Below are 19,094 nucleotides of genomic sequence, written 5' to 3' on the forward strand. Positions count from 1 at the left end.
TAATATATTTTATGATGGCAAGTCAAAGGTTTGATAAGTTTAAGAAATCAGTAAGCACAAAGAGCCTTTTTCTTCAATGAAATTCACATGAAATGTCAATATCTTCATATATGTATCAAATAGAATCTAGTTGAAACATAAAAAGAATGAGCTTAGACTATTTACCAGAGAGCTCGTTCTCCCGGTAGAGGAATTAAAGGCAGAAGTTAAGACCGCTAAAAGCACCAGCCCTTTGCCACTACTAGACGGTCCTTGGTTCTCCCACTACTAAACGGATCCTGCAGCAAGAGGGTATACTGTAAACAAATTTTCATGAATTAACATTTGCATACAGTGTAACAATCACATTAACAAAAGACCCAATAACCCAATTGATATGTGCGAACAGAAAGCTTTACGGTAGCTTTAGTATAATCCCATGAAAAGATAAGTATTGAAGAAGCACAGTTCATTTCGCTTTGTGATTTTGTATAATGGAACTTTTGTGATCTATCTATTTCAGGAAACATAATAGAAGCTCCAACGACCTGTTGTGGGTACCCTAAGAAAACATTTAGTCCAAAAAACATAAACAGCCAAAGCTAGTTAAGGAAACGACAACTATTACAAAACCATCTACTAAGAAACCTAAAGGAAATGCCAGAGTATCCTAACACAAAGTAGTGAACCCACATAATCAAGAGATAAATAAATTATTCTACAGTAACTTTGGTTAACTAACCACACAGACCTTAAACATTATCAAATTATCTAGCTGAAGAACATAAGGAACATGAAAATCCATATCTTAGAATATCAAATCTACACGTGTATTGAATCATGCATTGACACCCTATCAAGATATGTAACACATAAATAAACCAGAAACCATCATCGGTGAAAATAACTTAATATCTTCGGCTCCTCCTCCCCTATAATACTTCCAACTCCTGAAAAAAAAAAAATAGAAGTTACGCTAGTAATTGTTGAACATTGAGTAACACATAATTAAAATCTAAGAACACTTTTACCAAGACTAGTCTTGTACCATCTCTTCCTCTTCAATCCACAAGCGATGGGAAAAAACAAGAAACACACTCTCTGCCTTTCATGAGTCATTAAAGTTTTGCATAATTTCAGTTCTACAAAATCTGAACCAGAGATCACTAAACAGAATGGAAAAGCGAAATGAGCCTGAACAGAACTCATGAACATACAACAGAGAAACCATGCGAAAGAGTATCGTCCAAAAATAAGAATTCAATATGCAAAGAGGAACAAATAAATGTAAAAACGCTATTACAAGTGCCTTTCATAAAGTGTTTTGCATCACTAGATAATGGGAAAGCGAAATAAGTCTGACCGGAACACATGACCATGGAAGAGAGAATCCTCCAACAACCTCTGGTACAAGTTCTTTGTTATGTCACTCCTATTGCATCAACTGAAAAATTGATAGAATTTAGTAGAATTTGTAACACACTCCTCTTTCTATATTCTTAAACCGTATAATAGTATAACACCATAAGAAAATAAATATAACAATATAACAGAATTTGTAACAAAAATATAACAGTATAACACCAATAAAACCTACCCGTAAAAATTCCGCAACTTAAGCAGACAGTACTTGTTGCTCATGCGTACTATGTTTTTACATGTCAAAGGAACATGGAAGTACCACATTGCTGAAGGAAGCAGTTATCAGAGTTCAAAGAAGTCGCCACCTGCAGAAAGTATTGCACAAATGTCACAGACAATATGCGGCAGAATACAGAAACTAAGAGATGGAACACATAACTAAACCAGAGCAGCTTAGATATCAAACAATGAGTCTGATCCAAATAAAACAGCTTAAAACGTAGTGAAAATGTTACTGCAAGATTGTTAGCAAATATATTTGATCCCAATACAATTACTAGCATACCATACACGCTATTAAGTCACAATATCGATTATGACCAAATGCTGATAACGACATGAAACAAGATGACCTGTGAAACCTCTTAAATAACTAATTATGTATATACACCCTGACTTACATTTACCAAGATCATGCAAAAAAACCTATGCACCTTTTTAATTTCAGTGCTAAGACCAAAGCGCAACCAAACAAAAAACTTAGAAAGTCAAAATGTATACCTTGCAGGTCACTTTATCCCCCATCGCTACCTCTCCAGTTTCTCTAGAGAGATGGTCAATATCAGCAGCGCAAAAATCCGGTAAAGTGATTGCACATAAAAAGATTTTCTGAAGCAAGGTCCTAAACACTATAGGCAGTGTAGATTATTTTTGTTCTACAACAAAAGTAACAATTTTGATGCAACATCAAAGTTATCCAACCAAAAAAGTGTCTAATGGATTGAAACTAAGCTGTTGGCTGTTACTGAAACGCCACTTCTGAGCAATATTAATGTACCAAGAAAAACAGAAGAAACCTGAAGACCATTTGATTCTCCTATCTGTGACCATGCCAAGAACAGCTCCAAATGTTGACACTGGGGAAAAAAGAAAGAGAAGTGATGAGTCACTTGAACCTGCAAACGTGGTTTCAAATCAATAATATCAAGAGGGAAACATAAAAATAAAAATACACGAAGCTTCCAAGATCACTACCTGTGTTTAACATCCATGAGAGATATCCGAGCAAATTCAATAGAAAGGTTCATGAGAGGAGATGAATGAAAACAAGCAACAGATCACTACGCATACTACATATGTCTTAAATGCTTAGTAAAATTCAAAATCTCAGAAAGGAAAAGAAACAAATCCAGATACAGAACTAATTAAGAAGCAATTTCTTCAGATTAATCCTCACCCTAAGGAACCAAAAAAACCGGTAACGAATTAATAAAGAAGTAAATATAAAGACGGTAACGAATCCGGAATCAGGAAGAAATTAAACGGTAGAAAGGAAATAACCCTAACAAAAGATGATCTTCGACTCCTCTTTCATCCGTAATGTTCCATCTCCTTTAACAAAAAAAAAAAAATTGAAATTGCGCTTAATAATTGGAAAAGCCAAACATCAAATAACAATAACAAAAATAGCGAACAATGATGAAAGGGAGAGAGTTGAAACGACGATGATTGGTAAAAAAAAAAATAAGCTTCGATTTACACTTTGATCTGTTGATCGATCACAGAGAAACCCCGAAACTTGGTAATTAGTGAAATAAAAGATGACAGCGAGTTCGAACGATGTTAAGATGACGACGATTGCAAATTTGGAAACGAATGATTACGAATCGATTCTTGGCAGCAGCAATTCTTCTCTTTCTTTTTTTTTTTTTTTTTCTCTAGAAAAGTAGAAGAATGAATCGCCTAAACTAAAACCCTTCCCATGCGCTTTAACTGTGTGTTTTTAATAGAGAAAAAAGGCTAAAAAATAAAATCAACCGTTAAGATCTAATCAATTTCTGAAAACCAACGGTAAAGAATAAAACGTTACCCTCTCTCACTTTTGTTTTTGAAATAGTCCAGCTGGCATATGCTTTTTGGAATTCTCCTTTTTTTAACCGTTATGTGTATTTTCCTGCACACATAAATTAAAAGATCTCACACGTGTCCATAATTGATTTTATAGTGAGGATGTATTATAAAATCTGACGGTGGAGATCAAATATTACTTTGTGAAAATATGGTTTGGAAATTAAATAATACAAAGTCGGCTATCTCGAAATAATAATTACAAAGTCGGCTAGTTTAAAGGCTTTCTTTTTAACCGTTAGAATTATTTGCACACGTGTCATCATTAATTCATTGTGCATTGTACTTTATAAACATGGTGAATTTTTGAATTAACAGAAAATATAAAAATAAATAAAAAAATATAGCACTATAAAACTAAAAATAAAGAAGGGGTATTTATGTAATCTAATGTAATGCTCAATTTGTATTTTGGCAATGACCAATATGGTGGAAATAAATAATCACATAATTGAGATATGTATCTCAAAACACCAGTTCTAATGCGACCAAGAGAAGTGGGATCGTGATGACATTTTGCCATAACTTCATTTTTCTTGTTTGTTTTTCGATCCTATGCTAATATCTTTGATCCGTTTTTTTTTTAATAATTTGAAATGTGATAAAAAAAAAAACATAGAAAATAGAGAACAAAATTTATCAAATCGTTTTTTATCCCTTTAGAGGATAAAATTAATTATACAAAAATTAAGAGACCAGAACAAATTTAAATGCAGATGCAAATTAATTATACTAAAATTAAGAGACCAGAACTTTTCTGAATTTCTTCTCCATCGCCATAGGAATACGTCCAGCAGGGAAGAAGGTCCGTGTAATTTTTGTGTCAACATGGGCCTGTTAACCAGCCCTTGGTATAGGTGTACCAGTAAGCCGTTCAAGAAACATGGAACAAGCCCTCCTTCTCGCTCCTAGGGTGCAGAAAAGGAAGAATCTGATGCCAATGGTTTAAAGATACAAAAATCAAAGATGCAGTAAACGCAAAGAGAAAATATTACCCTCACGCTTTCCAATGGGGAGATGCCAGGCTTATTCCAAGAAAAAGATGTTGGTTAATTCACACATTCCACAATGAACTCCTTAATTGTGAGGATCGTTAAGCTCGGCTTTATATATCCAAGATCTTATAAACTCACAATATGGCTAACAGGTTTTAAGGAACAAAAACTTAAGCATAGCACTGTGAGCAGGATCAGCAACCTACAACAGAACATGTCGGGAAAATAGTCAGAGCAAAATTTAAACTGTACAAGATTCTGGCTCAGTACATACAGCTTAAGAGAGTGCAAGTTTCAGACTCGTCAGTTTATGTATATCACTTCCTTTTAAACATAATTTTTGCAGCAATAATCACCATATCAAATGGTCCACATCACAAGGTGCATAGAATTATTAATATGCCATGTACTGATATTCTTTCAAATTTCTTTACAACATGTATATACTAAAATGCAAAATTTAATGACGCAAAGTAACTGAAATGCAAAATTTAAACGTGAACTGGAAACAACTGAAATGGAAGGTGCCTCTAGGCTACATTAACCGATAACTATGTGCGTCATGAGAGAAAAATTGAGGATGAGTACTAAATGAGAGGAACATAACGTAGCCTGACCTGTAGTTGGGAATATAAGTATGTAAGCAGGTCACTTCCTCTGTAGAACCCATGAAATCGCGTGGTGGCTTCTTTAAGCAAACATTTTCAAGGAGAGGTACAATAAGATAGGGCTTTATGAGATGCTAAGGGAGAGATGTGGTCTCTTGGAACTTGTTAGTTGCTAGGCGCAAAATTCAGACATTTGATTATGCTTTGGAGGTTTGTAGGGAAATGGAACCAGTGAAAATAAGCCACTATGGCTAGTCAGTTACCAGCATTGACCAACACGACAACTAAAAATGTTATGTAAAGATGTTGCAGAGCACGGTTGTGCTTCCCTGCGTCACTAGAACAACAAAAAAAAAAAGCGATATGACTATGCAGTAGTTACTTTGGCAAAGAATGTTGTAGAGTTATCACTCACAAAGACTAACTCAGACAAAAGAGAGATCATCAACTCTACAAGATCAATTTCGCATCCATTTGATTGTATAGCACGTTGAAACAGCATATCAACAAAGTGTACATGTATGGACGCTTTTACACTTCTTGAACCACAAATTTCATTTTCTAGTCTCAACCTCAATGAATGGTCTTTTTCCACCAAACAAGTCATCGGACCATACAAGAAGTTGTGCAATTGTATTTTTATTTTTTTCTAGTTTTATAACTCAAAACCCTCAACTGGATAACTTAACCACATGTATCAAAATAGACTCAAGTGTACTATTCATAAGTATTTGAAAAGAGGTTAAACTATCATTTGTGTTTGTTCAGTTTTTCATGTTTGTTTTTCAGTTCATCTTAATAAAATGAGACAAAAGGAAGAAAGGGAATATAGAAATCTAAGTTTTGCCTTAACAATACATTAATTAAATATTATTAAATTAGTGATTCAAAGTATCCAGTTTCATTTTGATTTTAATCGTTTTATTTGGGATATATATTATTTTACACTTTATTTTTTTCTTAATATATAATGATATATATACTTATAAATAAAATATACCGGAGTTATATGGTGGGAAGAGTTTGTGTCAATAACTCAATATCTATACATATTTATATTATCATTAAAATTATGTTACACGGATAATTTATCATTTCATTATTTTGCTAACATTATCAATATGAGAATATTTGATATATTTAGTTAAGTTGATTAGATTACTTCAACCAAAAAAAAGTTGATTAGATTATGATCATGTAAAAACAAATTATGTTGTGGTAAACTGCATGTTTATCCTACAATTAACAATCAAATACAATTATATAATCTTACACTAAACAAAACAAATAAATACAACTTCAAATTTTAATTAAAAAATAGTCCTGCCAAATCAAAATCTAGCAATCATTTAAACAAAAATATAGCCCTGCGGTACACCGCGGGTGAATATAGTTTTTTAAAAAAGTCAAATACACATATGAAAACAAAACAATACTACTCTTTCTACATATCTTTATTCTCTCTGTGCGTTATTTGCCATTGATCACAGAGGAAAGGTGGAAACTTAAAAACCAAGAAAAGCAATATTGGGGAAGCTTTCTTGCTCAGGGAACTAATGCTGCTTCCACTGAACTCACTAAAATGATGCTTGAATTAGGCATTTTCCTAATACAATCTGAGCTGCTATTATGTTTGCTTTTGAATTTTGGTGGGAAGTTTATATGTTGTTAGAGAAGTTCCAAGATTTAGGTTTTGTTCTTTCTTCCTTCCTTCCTTCTCCAATGTTGTGTTTCTATCTCATTTGCAGAGAATAGGCTGTTTCCAACGATTTGTGCTCAGATTTTGTCTACCATTGAGAGAGTTGTCAGAAGAAAAACGTTAGTATTTTGATGGTACAACAAAGAAACAAAAGAAGATTGCAGGAAAAATGTAGCTAATACCTAAGTACAATTAAGAGCATATTCATCTGATCAAACACTTACGACTTCATATGTAACTTCGACAAGATTTAGTTTAACTATACGACTACATATACATCTTCTATAAAAAGATGAGACAACTGTTAAACTATTAGATTGGCGGGTTGAGCCAGGCCCGTGCAGTAGTGCAACGCATGGGCTACTCCCGAAAGCTTAGATAGCAAGCTATCCTGACGAGCTTTCACCCTTAAAAAATAGAGTTAATATTGTGCAAGTCGATGACGAGCATATCAGATATTAAACTGATAAGAACAGATACTACACTTGATCTTAGCCAAAAGGCCGAGAAAGGTATGATTTGTATGTCGTGCTCGGCTTCTTATTTATACTACCAAGGTTATGACCAAATATCTCTAACTTGTCGATGTGGGACTTTTAGAAAATTAGATTCTTTATACGCATCTATGAACAAACCGCCTTTTATTAAAGACAACCAATTGGTCAAGCTGCATCCAGAATGTTCAACTAACCGACAGAGCTTTAACTCTTTTAAACACCTTGTTTCTACTGTATTATGGAAAAATTTACTAAAACATGTTTTTGATGTCATATTGACCGCGTCTCTGTACCTAAATTCTTACTGAGCACTATAACTGCAGTTATACAGCAAAAGTGCCCGGCAGGCCGGCACAGTGGAAGTCTGTGAACTGAGCAGCTAAACAAAGAAAGAAACACATAAATCTCTCATCTTACGGTAAGATTCTTACAGTACTTCAAGATAGGATAAAAAAGCAGGTAACAAATTTCTAGATATACTCTGCCCTTTGAATTAGCTGCCTAAAAGAACAAATCATAAAGAAACATACAGCTTTTAAACATGTATAACAAGCAGGGTTTGGTAATTTCAGAATTGATTTCCCCTTATAACTCTCGTTAAATCTGATGAATACAGATAGAAATCAAGAACAAACGAAATAACCAAACCAAAAAAAGTAGCCCTGTGAATGAGTTCTAGAGCCTCCCCTACTCTCCGATACCAAATCAAAACCCAGTATACGTTATAATCCCCATCAGTTTCTTTCTCAACTGTATATAAACCAGTTTAATAGCAACGCAGTGCAGGCAGCCATTTTACACAAGACTCCAAGTCTCGAACTAAAAAAAAAAAAAAGAACGATACTATCTTGGTGATTCATATGTATGTCTTCATTCATGTCTTATCAATATCATGCTAATCCATTTGAATTGCATTGATCACCACACCCCACCTAAGAGTTCCTTATATGATCAAAGATCAATAAAATCTCGTCCGATAACATGCAAATGCACATGCACTTGCAATGGGCTGAAAATGTCAGCAAACCTCATTAGAAAAGCAATCACCAAATAAGCGACCTAAGTGAACTAGTCTACATAAGTCTCTTAGCACAAGAACACACTGTCGTAAAATGGAACTTAAAAAATTGATTCCACACCCAAAGATACAAAATTACACAGTGCCAATGAAAGACAGACATGAGGACCGCGTAACCAGATTAAAATCATGTCAGTGTATCCCGTTATAATTTGCATATTCATCAATATGTTCACATAGCCAATGTTATGAAGTCCACATAGAGATCAAGAGAATGTTGTGTTCATAGAGAAGGACTTACCTTATTGTACAATCTTTATTCAATGAAATGGAGTTTGAGACTTTCGGCCTTGATGAACCTATATATATCTTCTGCAGTTCCCCTGTATAGATTGAAGCGGCTAGGGAACACATTGTACATCAATAAAAGAAAAGTTGCAGACTTATGTTGTCCACTTAGGCTGACCTTCTATATTCCAAGAGCAAGCCAACACAATAGTAAATAAGCTAGCAAAAACTTCGGGTTTTATGGTGAAAGAGCAATGAGAACGGCAAGTAAAACCCTAAGATAAAGCTCTTTTCTCTGCTAACTTCTATATACTGCAAAATTGACTGAATAATTGGTGGGATGAGCCAGGCCCGCGCAGTCGTGCAACGCATGGGCGACTCGTGAAAGCCCAGATAGCAAGCTATCTTAACGGGCTCTCTCCCTTAAAAAATAGAGTTAATATCATGTGAGCCGATGGCCCACATATCAGATATTAAACTGATAAGAACAGATACTACACTTGATCTTAGCCAAAAGGCCGAGAAAGGTATGATTTGAACGATAGGCTCCGCTTCTCTTTTATACTACCAAGGTTATGACCAACTATCTCTAGTTTGTCGATGTGGGACTTTAGAAAAAATAGATTCTTTACGCATCTTTGTGCAAACCGCCTATTTTAAAGACATCCAGAATGTTCTACGAGCCAACACAACAGAGCTGAACTCTTTAAACACCTTGTTTATATTTATGGAAAACTTACTAAGAGAAATCAATCAACACATGCTAAAGCCTAGACTTCCCCAAGTAGAGTAGTGATCCTTGTTAATTTGGTACCAAACATGTTTTTGATGCATGTCAGCGTCTCCGTAACTAAATTCTCACCGAGCACTATAACTGCAGTTTATATAGCAAAAGTTCCCAGCTCACTTACAAACTAAGAATCAACTAAAGGTTTGTTGTCATCTCTTGTAGATTGAAGTCTGCGAACTGAGAAGCTAAACAAATAAAGAAACACATAAATCTCTCATCTTACAGTACTTCAAGATAAGATAAAAGCAGGTAACAAATTTCCAGGTATACTCTGCTCTTTGGACTAGCTGCCAAAACCCAAACGATACCAATGCAATTATACGGTCCAAGCCATCTATTGGTTCTAAAAAAAAACAAAAAGAGAAAGGAAAGAAATGTGATTGATGGTGATGATCCAACAAGAACAAAACATAAAGAATCATACGCTTCTAAACACAAATAACACCAGAGTTTGATAAAGCTTCAGAATGATTTCCCTTTTAACAAACGAAATAACAAAACCAAAATTAAAGTAGCCCTGTGAATGAGTTGTAGAGCCTCCCCTACTCTCCCATGCCAAACCAATCCCAGGATACCTTATAATCCCACATCAGTTTCTTTCTGAACTATATAAATCAGTTGAATAGCTGTGCAGGCAGCCATTTTACACAAGAGTACTTGAACTAATGGAATTAAAAAAGATAAAACCATCTTGTTGATTCACAGGTACGCCCTTCACGTCTTATCAATATCATGCCAATCCAATTTTTTTTTTGAATCGCATTGATCACCACAGCCCACTGACTTTGAAGTTCCTTATATGATCAATAAAATCTCGTGTGATAAATCAAAGAATGTTGTGTTCATAGAAAAGGACTTACCTTAGATGCAAACAGAGATCTTTACCAATAATAATCTTCGGTAGAAAAGCCATATAAAACTTTATATATAAAGAGACCTCACCAAGGCATTAGACCTGAGAAGTGAGACCACCATCAACACAATGCACAACAGAACTCATAAGACAAACAAAACATTCATTTTTCCAAAATTTAAGGTCCAAACAAAAAATACATCAGATTGTAGCCATACGCACGCTGTTTACTAAAACATCTGATCTTTGGATTAACCTAACACAATGTTGTCGTTTGTACTCTGTCCAAAAAAGTCTATAACCACAATCTGAATCCGGATTAGTCGCCGTCACGATTCCATCATTGATGACGTCTACATGTAATCACACATCTGTAGATAAGGGATACATCCCAATAGCGTCTAGGTTTAGAGCAGTTTCCAGATTTTGACTTTCAAGAATGCAATCATTTTGACTGTTACTCTGACTTTCTTTTTGGTTCATATGTATTGAGTCCATTCTTTCTAATACTATACTCCACGTGCTCACTTACGTTCCAAAGTCAATAAAAAATCACGAAGCCACCAATGAAAATTATGTGCAACTAAAGATTATTAAACATTTTATAACTGGAATATCTTTGGCAGACCAAAGAGAATTATTCGTTTCATTTAACAAAAATGTGACTTGTCGGTTACCAAACCAAAGAAAATGCGACTGTTAGTAGTCTAGTCTATAATATCTTAACATGTTGTTGTCCTTGTCAAACCAGCAATGCTGCTTAGATTTATTTGAATAGAAAGATTTTAAACGACTTACTTTTTTTGGGTCAAATAAAAAAAAGTCAACTACTCTGCAACCTTCTTTATTTTTGCTTATAAATACATTACTCCATGAATACGTTACAAAAGATCTTAATCTCCTTTCCTCATATTCTCTAGGTGAACCAACAAACCAACCAAAACCTAAAAAAAAATATCTACTTCGCTCTATCGTGTTCTTTTCTCTTCTCGACATACAACAATCCGAATAAGAAACATGAAGAGAGACCGGTCCGATTATGAAGAATCCGTGAAGCATATAGATATTGTGAAAAGTCTAATGATGTTATCTCAGAGTTTTGTTGTCAAACAAATCGATGTAAAGCAATCTACCGCCGGAAGCAAAACCAATCATAACAACCACTTCGAATGCAAAACGTGTAACCGGAAGTTTGATTCGTTCCAAGCTCTCGGAGGTCATAGAGCTAGCCACAAGAAACCAAAGCTGAGCGTTGACCAAGAACAGGTGAAGCATCGTAACAATGAGAATGATATGCACAAGTGTTCAATCTGCGATCAAATTTTTGGTACCGGTCAAGCTCTAGGCGGTCACATGAGAAAGCATAGGGCGAGCATGATGACCGAACAATCGGTTATCCCTTCTCCTCTTGTTTATTCCAGACCGGTTTTGAATCGATGCAGTAGCAGCAAAAAGATCTTGGACTTGAATCTAACTCCATTGGAGAATGATCTTGTGTTTATCTTTGGGAAGAATTTGGTTCCACAAATTGATTTGAAGTTTGTAAATTAGTAGGCTTTTTTTTTTTTTTTTTTTTGTAATTTCTCTCTTGCCAAACATTATTTCATTCTTTATGTCATGATGTAACCACAATTTGTTTGAATAAATCGTTTGAATTCTTTCAATGAGCGATAAAATATTAACAGTTCAAACAGGACTATTTTCGAACCTACACCAAAATACACCGATTCACAATAAAACAGATTTCAATACTTTTTGGTTTTAAGGCTTCGGTAAACACTTAACTCCTAACATACGAGACCTGCAGGCTCCGTCACTAAATCCTTTTAAAATGGATGGAATAAAGTCGTACTAGTTTGTGAGTATAATTCAATAAGAAGAAGATCATTGGTGTGCGACTGATAAACTGATATATTAGATGTCAGAGAATCCATCCCGGAAAAATATGGAATACGAATTGTGTCCTTCACACACTATACCATTAGGGGGAAAGAGAGAATTTTAAAGAATACGTAGAAACACCACCATCTCATAAAAGCAAAAGAAGATTGATTTCTTTTCCCTTTTTTTGTTCTTTCCAAAGGTAAAAAAAATACCATGTCTCTCTTTTCACTAGGCTGGGTTCTTCTCTTTGATAGCCACTAGCCGCAACATGCTGATTTCTGAGTAGCTTGAGATGCTCCTGCACCTTGGTCGGATTGGTTAATTTTGATTGTTTGTGGCTACAAAAATATAAAGAACAATCCGGCCATGTTAATACACACCGTAAATTGTGATTTTACTCAAATACTTCAGGGATTTATCTTGAAATACTAAAAGCTCTAAACTTGTTACTCTATAGATCCTATTTGCAATGTATGATGATGATGATGATGAGGGTGAAAAAAATAATTTAAAGCTTAAAGGTACCTCAGCCTTTGCATCAGTATCTGCAAGTCTTTGCTTAATGTCTTTAGCAATTGAGAAGAAAACTTCTTCAACATTTAAGTTAGTCTTGGCACTCTGCAAGAGAAAACTCATCAAGGTTAACCAAATCAAAATCATACAATTAGTAGGAGACAAATTCAAATCGAGAACCACAACGTACAGTCTCGAAAAACTTGATTCCGTATTCATCTGCAAGAGCTTGGCCCTTAGATGTTGGCACAGCCTGGAGAAACAAAACAAATCGGTGTATCAGCCAAAGGAAAAAAAAAAAACTTAAAATAAATTAGTAAGAGGATACAAGGGAAGGGTGAAAGAGAGAGACTGACTCTTTTGCTTTCATCCATATCAGCTTTGTTCCCAACTAAAATCTTGTTGACATTATCAGAAGCGTGCTGCTCAATGTTACGGATCCAATTCCTGATGTCTGGAGTTGAAGGAAAACAAAGGATTGAAAGGATCGAAGAGAAGAGATTAGTTGAATAGATAGAAATAACAGACTGAGAAAATATGAACTTTAGAACTAATTGCAAAACACAAGGACTAGAACAGAACTAATCAAACTGCAATGTAAAAGATAATAAAGTTCATTACTGTTGAAAGATGATTCATCAGTGACATCATACACAAGCAAAATACCCATGGCTCCACGGTAGTAAGCTGCAATAAGAACAAACCAATTAGGTGAAAAACTCAGAAACGATGCATAAACAAGTAAACAACAGTACGAGAAACTGAAAAGCAAAGGAGCATATCCTAAAGCAAAAGCGAAGACACACCAGTTGTGATAGTGCGGAACCGCTCTTGTCCTGCAGTATCCCAGATTTGCAGCTTAATTCTCTTCCCATCGAGCTCTATAGTCCTTATCTTGAAATCAATCCTGTCAAATACAAAATACAACTTAAGTTGGGGAACAGAAAACCGCATAGGGCACGTGTTAACAGTGTGACATACCCAATAGTTGTAATGAAACTGGTGGTAAACGAGCCATCAGAGAAACGTAAGAGAAGGCAACTCTTACCCACACCTGGTACAAGGGATAGAGAAAGAACTTTTGAATAAACAAACCATTGGAACATAGTGAAAACAAATACAGCTAACAACAAAAAGGAACCAATCAATCAATTTGGCTCAAGGGGGTATATACAAACTTAAGACTAGTCTTAACCATTTGCGACAAATTCTGAATCAACATTTCTAAGCTGATGAATATTCAAATATGAGTAAAGATGTGTAACTAAATCACATTAGGGACTAATCGTAAATGGACAATCAAAAAAATTCAAATCACTCATGCCTCTCACATATCCTTCAAACAAAACGTGAAGCTTATCAAGAAATAAATTGAACAAAAAAAATGCAAGGAACAAAGGCAAATTAGTACGATCTCAATGATGAAGGAAACAAACATACCGCTGTCTCCGATCAAAAGAAGTTTAATGAGGTAATCGTAATCAGCACGAGCTCTAGCAGGAGGAGCAGCCATCTCTATAAACAAAATCAAAGTTCTAGCTGAATAAACAAATCAACACTGGTACGTAAGCCAATAGGGAGAGAGACAAATTCAAATCGAGAATCATGAACGTATAAAACACTAAAAAATCGAAAGGGGAGAAGTAGTACCAGATCTAACTCAGGGAAGACGAATCGTCCGAACGGAGCAAGACAGTAGTAACCGGACGGCCGTTGAATTGTATTTTTATTCTTCTCCCGATCGGATTTTTTCGGAGATTCAGAAGAGCCTTTTTCTTTTTTTTTTTTTTTTGGTTTGAGAGAAGAAGGAGAAGGAGAGGGAATAGATCTGGACCGTTAGATCTTGTTCGTGATGGAGATCTGTGTTTGGCCGGGGCTCGTGGTCTTCGGTTACGGTTTTGATAAAACACTTAATACGTTGACGTTTTAATATATCTTTGACCAAACGGGCCTTGGGCTACTTTTTGTGTGCGACAAATCTATGATTTTAGCACCTAACCCAATAGAACTATCGTAATCGAAATACGCGACTCAAACTTGTGCTATACGATATTTGATGGCTTTTTTTTTTTAACTTCGCGTGTGCGTCAAAGGATCCAAACAAAAAGTTGAAAGCATGCATCTTACTTAACCCGTAATGGACTGATTAATGGTTAAGAGGGAGATGTGTGTGTAATCTTCAGTTGAACCCTGTTGTGTTGTGTGACGCGGTTGTTCCAAAACTTTTGTGGCATATTATTTCGTTGACTTTCAATAGTTCTTTTCATAGTTTAAGCAACTAAAACGTTTTTAAAAGTTGATTGCATCCCTTCATTTGTAAATCAACTAAAAAAAACTTGAACTGGCATAATCCTCCAACAAAACTCACAAGGTGACGCAAAGGTGAAATAGGTTAGGCAAAGAGAGAGAGTTGATTGTCGCAAAGAAGTGTTTTACAATCTGCAAATCCCTTTCTCCTTCTGCAACTCATCCGGGAAGGACAACAAAAAACGTAATCGCTTCATCTTGTTCCCGAAGCTTCATTGCTTGGTTGAATAGATGGACCGAAAACTTGGTTTAATTACCATCTTATGCTTCCATGTTTTAATTTTTTTGCCATGCAACCATATTTATAGGTTTCTAATCTTTGATTGTATGTCAGAAAACAATAAGTGTGAAGGTTTTCTGTGTTATTTCCACTTGAGGCTGAACCTCTATTTATACATTGGAGAGATTAACCTAATGTATCCTAGCTATTTAATGGAAAGAATATGCAGTTGCCTTTATAAACATAGGCTAATTACAAGTATTGATTTGATGAGATACGATTGATACTAACGTATCATTAGCATATCTCATTACCCCCCCTCACGTTGGAGCGTACAGGTCACTGATGCCTAACGTGGACTTGAAAGCTTCGAACTCTTTACTCCCAAGGGCTTTGGTCATGATGTCTGCTAGTTGTTGTGACGTATGAACATGTTTCGTTTGAATGATACCACGTACAATCTCATCTCGTATGAAATGGCATTCACGTTCGATGTGTTTTGTTCTCTCATGGAACACGGGATTAGCGGCGAGGTGAATGGCGGCCATACTGTCACAGTGAACCACGACCGGTGCAGAATGTTCCACTCCAAGGGACCACAATAGGTTCTTCAACCATAGAACTTCACGAACTGTTTGAGACATAGCTCGATACTCTGCCTCAGCTGATGAGTGAGAGACGACATCCTGTTTGCGTGTCTTCCACGAAATTGGAGAATCGCCTAGCTGAATGAACCAACAAGTCAAGGAACGACGAGTCGTTGGGCAACCTTGCCAGTCCGAGTCGCACCAAACTTTAAGAGACAAAGAGGAATCAGAGCGAAGCAGAATTCCCTGACCTGGACTATGTTTGAGATAACGAACAACACGTAGAGCCGCATCTAAGTGTTTACATCGTGGTGCTTGCATGAACTGAGTGAGAATATGAATCGAGTATGCAAGATCAGGACGAGTCGTTCCCAGATAGATGAGGCGACCAACTAAACGGCGATAACGTCCCGGATCCGATAACAATTCTCCTTTGTGCAGTGCGAGCTTGTGATTCTGATCAAGGGGAAAGTCTACTGGTTAACACCAAGTAAACCTGTTTCAGTGATGATATCGAGAGCGTATTTCCTTTGACAAAGATAGAAGCCAGCAGGACTCCGAGCAACTTCAATTCCAAGGAAATATTTCAAAACGCCTAGATCCTTCATGTGAAAACATGAGCTGAGATAGGACTTGAACTTCTCAAGTAGAGATAGAGTGTTTGCGGAGAGAACAAGATCATCCACATAAATGAGGACATAGATACGATGAGTACCACGAGTGTAAGAGAAGAGAGAGTAGTCAGCCACAGATTGCACAAAACCATATTCTTTCAAAGCGGTGGTGAGTTTTGCAAACCAACAGCGAGGAGCTTGACGTAAACCATAAAGAGATTTGTGCAAGCGGCAGACCTGAGACTTGTCCTGTGTGCGAAAGCCAGGAGGTGGGAGCATATAGACCTCTTCATTTAAGTCACCATGCAGGAAGGCGTTGTGCACGTCCATTTGATGAACAGGCCAGTCCCTAACCGCGGCAACCTCAAGGAGCGTACGAATGGTGGTCATTTTAACCACGGGTGCGAACGTTTCGTTGTAATCAGTACCTTCTACTTGGTTATTGCCAAGGACCACGAGTCTTGCTTTGTATCGTTCGAGAGTACCATCAGACTTAAATTTCAATCTGAAAACCCATTTGCAGCCGAGAGCCTTCTTACCAGGTACCAAGAGATTCCAATGCATCAATCTCTGTACGGACAGCGTTACGCCAGCGTTCATCTAAGACAGCTTGAGAGTAGTGTTGCGGTTCAAAGCTGTTGGTGATAGAAAGGACATACTCTTGATGTTTTTCAGAGAATCGGGTTGTTGTGGTGTAGTCAGAAATTGGATATTTGCAATCAAAATTGGTGACTCCAAGAGCATTGGTAATCTGAAGAACATAATCGGCTAGTTTGGTAGGAACCTTTCGTTGGCGTTTCCCAACTCCAAGTTCCTCTATAGGCGGAACATCGACGGCAACCGGAGAAGGAGCTGGTTGAACAGAGGTAGCACTGTCAGAAGTATCAGAGGCAGAGGATTCTGTCGAAGGCGAAACAGAGGAACCAGCAGGAGACGGTGTTGGTTCCTTAGGAGGAAGCACAGGCTCAGAAGAGACGGATGGCGAGAGATCAGAATTACTGTCAACCGTATTTGGTGGTGAAGGAGGAAGAGGTGTTTCGTCGACAGAATTATCAGATGAAGGAGCTGGTGCAGGAGCGCGAGGAGGAGGTCGTGAATCATCATCAAGAGGGTCGAAAAACAGAGGTGTTTCAGAGAGAGACACATCTTCAACAGAAGAGTCAGTACTCGCAAACGGAAAAATATCTTCACAGAAGATAACATCACGTGAGATGGTGATGATTCCGGTATCCAAGTCGTACACACGCCACCCCTTTTTACCATAGGGATAACCGAGAAATATTGAACGCTTACTACGTGTTGCAAACTTGTCACCGCCGTGATTCTGATTATGAACATAACATAAACAACTGAAGACCCGCAAATGAGTGATAGGAGGAGGTCGGTTGTAGAGTTTTTCGAATGGTGTTTTGCCAGCTAGTACTTTGGACGGAGTACGATTGATCAAGTAGGCAGCTGTAAGAACACATTCATCCCACATCTCGATAGGAAGAGAAGCTTGGAACCGGAGTGCACGGGCAACGTTGAGGATGTGGCGGTGCTTCCGCTCAACACGACCGTTTTGTTGTGGAGTCCCGACACATGACGTCTCATGGATAATACCCTTTTGCTGGAAATAATTTTTGAGACAGATGAACTCACTTCCATTATCGCTACGAATGGTTTTGACTTGTTTATCAAATTGGCGTTCAACTAAGGCTATGAAGTTTTGAAGTTGAGAGGGAGCAGAAACTTTATCTGGTAACAAGTATGTCCATACCGCCCTTGAGAAGTCATCAAGGATTGTTAAAAAATATTTGGAGCCGTTGTGAGAAGTAGTTCGATACGGACCCCAAAGATCACAGTGCACAAGTTGAAAAACGTCTGTTGTTTTATTCAAACTAGTGGGAAACATATCCTTTGTTTGTTTGGCTTGCATACAAATGTCACATGCCTTATTACTAGAACAACGAAGACCAGAAATAGGTAAAAGACCAAGAACAGTTGAAGAGGGATGCCCCAAACGCTTGTGCCAAACATCTGCGGACTGAGTAGAGACATGGAACGAAGTAGCACTATCCGGACTACAGAAGAAATAGAGACCATCTTGTTGTTCAGCTGCGCCAATCAGCATCCTCGTGGTGCGGTCCTGAATCACACACAACTTATCGGTTATCTGGAAGACACAAGCACGATCACGGTTTAGTTGTGAAACGGAGATCAAATGACACTTCAAACCATCCACAAAATAAACGTTTTGAAGACTAAGATGCGGACCCAGACAAACTGTGCCGTGTTGTGTAGACTGAGTTAATCGACCATCAGGCAGTTTAATCAACATAGGAGACATAGACCGAATCTCAGACAAGAATGATAAAGACCCCGTCATATGGTTTGAAGCACCTGTATCAATAATCCAAGAGTTGAGAAACAACGTACCCGAAAGTTTCGTGTTGTGATCACGAACACGATCACGTTCATCGAGTAGGGTGACCAACGACTGCCATTGTGCATCATTTAAGCCGCTAAAACCGATGCGATCAGAGGTAGTGAGTGCAGTGTTGGCTGATGCTGGAGTCACAACCATCTGATTTACACGAGCCACCGGAGCAGAGCGGTTACTTGCGGGAGAAGGAAGAAGACCTTGTTGGGAAGACTCCCCCAGTTTTGGTTTCGAACGATCCCCCCACCAAGCAGGATAACCTATCTTTCGAAAGCATTGTTCCGCCATGTGACCAGTTCGACCGCAGGTAGAGCACACCATGGATTTGTTA

The 19,094-nt window shown here is 37.2% G+C and overlaps 2 protein-coding genes, 2 non-coding genes and 1 pseudogene across 7 annotated transcripts in view; 1 reads left to right on the forward strand and 4 right to left on the reverse strand.

Moving 5' to 3' along the window:
• Nucleotides 1–3,351, reverse strand: part of LOC104711932 (uncharacterized) — a 32,336-nt gene extending 28,985 nt beyond the window's left edge. Inside the window, exons 1-9 of one of the 3 annotated variants that reach the window (XM_087466422.1) lie at nt 3,101–3,323; nt 2,902–2,952; nt 2,418–2,477; nt 2,122–2,276; nt 1,577–1,706; nt 1,343–1,423; nt 1,011–1,080; nt 869–929; nt 166–278 (exon numbers count right to left, since the gene is read on the reverse strand). The gene's annotated coding sequence lies outside the window, so the exon portion shown is untranslated. Of the gene's footprint in view, nt 1–165; nt 279–868; nt 930–1,010; nt 1,424–1,576; nt 1,707–2,121; nt 2,478–2,595; nt 2,799–2,901; nt 2,953–3,100 lie in introns of all 3 variants that reach the window. The other 2 variants (XM_087466417.1, XM_087466421.1) reach the window with 2 other exon arrangements.
• Nucleotides 3,352–7,090: 3,739 nt separating this feature from the next.
• Nucleotides 7,091–7,286, reverse strand: LOC147938983 (U2 spliceosomal RNA). The gene has a single exon (XR_015567744.1). It is a non-coding gene; the product is annotated as a U2 spliceosomal RNA (small nuclear RNA).
• A 1,622-nt stretch (nt 7,287–8,908) lies between these two features.
• LOC147938984 (U2 spliceosomal RNA) lies at nt 8,909–9,104 on the reverse strand. The gene has a single exon (XR_015567738.1). It is a non-coding gene; the product is annotated as a U2 spliceosomal RNA (small nuclear RNA).
• Nucleotides 9,105–11,111: 2,007 nt separating this feature from the next.
• Nucleotides 11,112–11,880, forward strand: LOC104715635 (zinc finger protein ZAT18 pseudogene; annotated as a pseudogene).
• A 223-nt stretch (nt 11,881–12,103) lies between these two features.
• LOC104711935 (ras-related protein RABE1a) lies at nt 12,104–14,632 on the reverse strand. 2 transcript variants are annotated; one of them, XM_010428714.3, is made up of 9 exons: nt 14,264–14,632; nt 14,054–14,128; nt 13,595–13,667; nt 13,420–13,520; nt 13,235–13,300; nt 12,970–13,067; nt 12,804–12,866; nt 12,626–12,718; nt 12,104–12,438 (listed from the first exon to the last, which is right to left on the reverse strand). In XM_010428714.3, the coding sequence occupies exons 2-9, from the start codon at nt 14,124–14,126 to the stop codon at nt 12,358–12,360; spliced, it is 648 nt and encodes a 215-aa protein (XP_010427016.1). In that variant the 5' UTR covers nt 14,127–14,128; nt 14,264–14,632; the 3' UTR covers nt 12,104–12,357. The 2 variants fall into 2 exon arrangements, with proteins under 2 accessions (XP_010427016.1, XP_010427017.1); XM_010428715.3 differs by having other exon boundaries at nt 14,054–14,152; nt 14,264–14,505.
• Nucleotides 14,633–19,094: the final 4,462 nt, after the last annotated feature.

The sequence above is a fragment of the Camelina sativa genome, chromosome 9 (genome assembly GCF_030686135.1).
Source record: "Camelina sativa cultivar CO46 ecotype springtype chromosome 9, ASM3068613v1".
Taxonomy (NCBI): domain Eukaryota; kingdom Viridiplantae; phylum Streptophyta; class Magnoliopsida; order Brassicales; family Brassicaceae; genus Camelina; species Camelina sativa.